This window comes from Homalodisca vitripennis, chromosome 2 (assembly GCF_021130785.1).
Source record: "Homalodisca vitripennis isolate AUS2020 chromosome 2, UT_GWSS_2.1, whole genome shotgun sequence".
NCBI lineage: Eukaryota > Metazoa > Arthropoda > Insecta > Hemiptera > Cicadellidae > Homalodisca > Homalodisca vitripennis.
In genome coordinates, this window is record NC_060208.1 from 116309966 (window position 1) to 116314981 (window position 5016).

Consider the following 5016-nt stretch of genomic DNA (forward strand, 5'->3'; position numbering starts at 1 on the left):
TAGATTAAACAAGAGTTTACTATTATTTTACCCACATTATAGGCTGTTTTACGTCTATATATCTGATTTAAATATTTAATAGGCATGACAGTAACAGGCAACATATTATTATTATATACCTAACTTAGTATAATATATTTAAATTTTAATTATATGCCTAGTAACCTATGTAACACTTTTATAATGCCTACTAAACATTGTAAGAGAGCAACAAAAAAAAGCAAAATTAATACTTATATTGATATAATTTCATATACTAGGAAGCCAACTTAGATTTTTTGTTTTAGATTTGGAAATGGTTTACAAATACGTGGAAAACCCAGCAGCAATCATGGGATGCAGCTGCGATGCAGAGAGCTATTGAAGCTGTTAAAAATGATGGAATGGCGTATTCAACTGCTGCAAAAATTTTCTCTGTTCCTAGAAACACTCTAAAGAGGAGGGTCCTTGATAAGAATGTCGATGCAAAAAGCAACAAAAAGGTACTAGGAAAATACCGACCTGTGTTCACAGAAGAACAAGAAGCAGAATTGGTGCGACACGTATTAGATCTAGAGGTCCGATTCTTTGGAGTCACCATTTTAGATTTGCGGTCATTAGCGTACAACCTAGCTGTACAAAATGGCATTCCAAACAATTTTAACCGTGAAAAAAAATTGGCTGGCTTAGACTGGGTTGCTGGATTCAGAGATCGGCACCCCGAAATTAGTTTAAGGAAACCAGAGCAGACTTCTGCAGCAAGGGCTCAGGCATTTAATAAACATAATGTGACAAGGTGTTTTAATATCCTTAAGGATGTTCAAGAGAAGCAATTCCACCCTGCGCACAGGGTTTTCAATGTTTGACGAAACAAGGTCTCATGACTGTTCAGTCTAAGAGCTCCAAGATTCTTGCTCTTAAGGGTAGGCGTCAAGTTGGTACATTGACATCGGCTGAAAGAGGTCAGCTATCAACCTTTGTTGTGTGTATGTCAGCTGGAGGGTACTTTATTCCGCCATTCGTGATTTTTCCAAGACTTAGGATGAAAGCAGAACTTCAAGATGGTGCTCCACCAGGAACTATGGTTGTCTGTCACCCATCTGGATGGATGCAAAGCGAGATTTTTCTTCAGTGGTTTGAGCATTTTCTGACTCATGCCAAACCGTCAGCTTCCGACCCAGTCTTGTTAATCTTAGACGGTCATTCAACCCATGCAAAGAACCTGGCATTTATTGAAAAGGCAAGGGAGAGCCATACAACCGTTGTTTGTTTACCGCCACATTGTACGCACAAAATGCAGCCTTTAGATGTCTCGTTTATGGGTCCGTTCAATACATTCTATGTTCAAGCTATTGAAAAATTTCTAAAAAACAATCCTGGAAGGGTTGTGACCCAGTTTCAAGTGGGCCGACTTCTTGGAGAAGCTTTTTTAAAGGCAGCAACTCCAGCCACAGCTATAAACGGATTTCGCAAGTGTGGCATTGTGCCACTAAACCAAGATGTTTTCACAGAAGCTGATTACGTTGCTGCCGAATGCACCGATGTGCTTCCTCAACAGTTCAGACCTGTTCAACAAGAGCGTGAAACATGTCAAACTGAAGACCCCGTACTTGAATCACCTCAAGAAGGTATATGCCTACCGTTTGAAGATCAAGAAGTTCAATCTGAACCTGGAGAAGAAATCCTACTGCAACCAAGACCAACTTCCAAGCCACAACAAGGTCCTCCTTCCAGTTCAAAACCTGGGCCTTCTTCCAGTCCACAACCTGAGCTTCTTCCAGTCCACAACCTGGGCCTTCTTCCAGTTCACAACCTGGGCCTTCTTCCAGCTCACTAATAGGACCTTCCTTTGCTGTAAGTCCAAAGGATATAATTCCTTTACCTAAAACAAAAGCTGTTAAGAAGACAAACAGGAAAAAAGGAACCGCTGCTGTATTGACCTCAAGCCCATATAAATTGGAGTTAGAAACAAGCAAAAAAGGAAAAAGAAGAAAAAGAAAGGGAAAAAGGAGATGAGAAGGACTTTGAAGGCACAAAAGAAAAGGGAGAAAGAAGAAAAAGGAAAGGTTTCGTCCAAAAGAAAATCCACAGTCGCAGTATCAAGCAAATCAGAACAGGGAAATAAAAAAAGGAAGTGTGGAGTAAAAGTGAAACGTCAACTACAATTTGAAGAAAACTCTGACAGTGATGTAAGTGACGCTGATTGTCTCTACTGCAGTGAACTGTATTCCTGTTCAAAGGATTGTGAAGGATGGGTAAGATGCTCTGAATGCCACCGCTGGGCCCACGAAGCTTGTGCAGGTTGTGAGGAGGAGGACGACGGCTTCTTGTGCGAACATTGCCATTAAGAAGAAAACCTAAACTGAATTATTTAGGCCAATTTAATTTTTTGCCAATTTCTTATATTCTTTACTCCAGTTTTATATTAGTAGTCCAATAATACTTTGTAATAAATTTATGATCTTGATATAATTATGTTTGCTCTTTATCACAACAACGGGCAAAGTTGCCACATATGGCCACTTTGCCCTACCCCTGTGGGTAAAGTGGCCATTTTGCAGTAAATTGAAAAAAAATTTTTTTAATACAAAGGTGATACTTATAGTGTTTCTCAGTTATACCAATAGATAGGTAACTAAATATGTAATATACTCACATAATATTTATTTTAACAAATTTAATTTTGAATAAATAATAAATAAAAAACCCTTAGAGTGGCCACTTTGCCCGGGTCTCCCCTATAGAAAAAAATACTAAGATCGGAGTAAATTACATTGGCATAGATATAAACTTTTTACATATATTATCGATCACACAACACAACAAACACACACACACACAACCCCCCCCACCCCCCCCCCCCCCCACCCCCCCCCCCCCCCACCCCCCCCCCCCCCCACCCCCCCCCCCCCCCACCCCCCCCCCCCCCCACCCCCCCCCCCACCGAACGGTAGGTCGTACTCAAATCTGATTGACCCATTCAAATTAGCAAATTGCGCGATCTACATAAAAGGTCCAGTGACTTTTTGCTCTACCCTCCAGTGGTTCAGCCGAAAAACGTGATTATGTGCAATTTTTTTTGTAATTTTTACGTGAAACTTTTGTTTTCGGGCTCGATAGCGGCGAAACCATTGATCTGAGATCGAAATAAGACAAGCGTTGGAGTTAGGAAATGAGTGATCTAACAAAAATGTGCCAGTAACTTTTTACTCTATCTTACCATTGGTTTTGGCCGCAAAACGCGTTTTAAGTATTTGATTTTTTAAGTTTTACGTGACATTTTTAAAAACTGCCCAGTGCAGTCTTTTGTCCAAGCTCTGTACTGCCTTAAATTATAGGTCGTAGCTTAAATCTGATGGCATAATCGAAAGACAAAATTAAATTTCTGACAAGAAATGTGCAGTCACTTTTTGTCATATCTCTAACGGTTATCTAATATACTATATCAGCCGCATGTGAAACTGACTCACTCACTGACTGATTGATATATAGATACAAAATTCTAACATACTTCTAGAAGTGCTGGAAACTTGAAATTTGGCATGCAGGTACCTTTCACAATATGACCCGGAGGAAAAGTCTGAAAAACCGGACTTTTTTACTTCTAAACCCCTCAAAAAATTCCCGAAAAATCGCGCATTCTTTACCCCTGCAGGCATTTCTTGTAAGCCCGCTAGCGGGCGAACCGTTAGAGCTAGCTTCGATCTGACAAAAAAATTCATGGTCAGGAATGAAGTGAACTACAAAAAGGTCCAGTGACTTTTTTGCTCTATCTTCCATGGTTAAGCGGCAAAACGCTCGAATATTTGACATTCCAGAGATTTTTTTGCTTAAAATAAAGTTTCGAGCCTGATAGTGGCCGAACGGTAGGTCGTAGCTCAAATCTGATTGACCCATCAAATTAGCAAATTGCGCGATCTACAGAAAAGTTCCAGTAACGTTTTGCTCTACCTCCAGTGGTTCGGCCGAAAAACGTGATTATGTGCAATTTTTTTGTAATTTTTACGTGAAAACTTTTGTTTTCGGGCTCTATAGCGGCGAAACCATTGGTCGGAGGTCGAAATGAGACAAATGTTGTAGTTAGGAAAATGAGGTAATCTACAAAAATGTGCCAGTAACTCTTTACTCTATTTTCATTAGTTTGACCGCAAAACGCGATTAAGTGAAAATATTTGGACATTTTCGCCTAAAAATTTACATTTCCGGCTTGATAGCGGCCCTCTAAACGGTTGGTCGTAGCTCAAAACAAATTTTGAACGAGATTTAGAAAATCACGTGATCTATAAAAGAAGGTCAGTAACATTTTGCCCTATCCTCAACGGTTTGGCCGCATAACGCGTTTTAAAGTTTTGATTTTTTGAGTTTTACGTGAGATTTTGTTTTCTGGGCTCTATTTCAGACAAAAATCTCAGTTCTAGCCGAGATTAAAAATTTGATTTTAATACAAAATAATGCGATCTACACAAAAGGTCCAGTGAGCTTTTTCTCTATCTTCCATAATTTAGCCGTAAAAACGTGATTATATTGTAAATTTCACTTAAAAACTTACATTTCGTGCTCGATAGTGGCCGAACCGTTGGTCCTAGCTTAAATGTAAAACTTTTTGTAAGTAGCTATTCATAGGATCTACAAAAAAGGTCCAGTAGCTTTCTGTCGTTTATCTTTCCGTAAGGCTGATAAATGCTATAAATGGCTAATTCCTTTGTCGTCAATTTTAGGTGTTTTAAATTTTGCAACTATAATTAGTGCGATTCATGCTGGTTCCAGATTGGACTTGTATTACTTCCGTTAACGAGTGACTATAACCCCCCCTCCACATCGGGAGTTGGCTGAGCGTTAGTGAAGCTTCAATAGTAGATAGGGACAGAGTGCTTTTTAAAATGAAATAGTGATTCCTTATCAACACTCTGGTATGGAATGAAAATTTCCGAAGTAATATAAACCACCTGATCAACGTTTTATTTTGATAAAAATTACTGTACACATATTCTCCGTAGCACAGACACACATTTCCCAGAAAAGTACCACGCGTTCTTA

The 5016-nt window shown here is 39.3% G+C and overlaps 1 protein-coding gene across 1 annotated transcript; it reads left to right on the forward strand.

The window, feature by feature from the left end:
* Positions 1–347: 347 nt before the first annotated feature.
* On the forward strand, positions 348–845 carry LOC124355776. Its single transcript, XM_046806930.1, has one exon. The coding sequence runs from the start codon at positions 348–350 to the stop codon at positions 843–845; it is 498 nt and encodes a 165-aa protein (XP_046662886.1).
* The last annotated feature ends 4171 nt before the right edge of the window (positions 846–5016 follow it).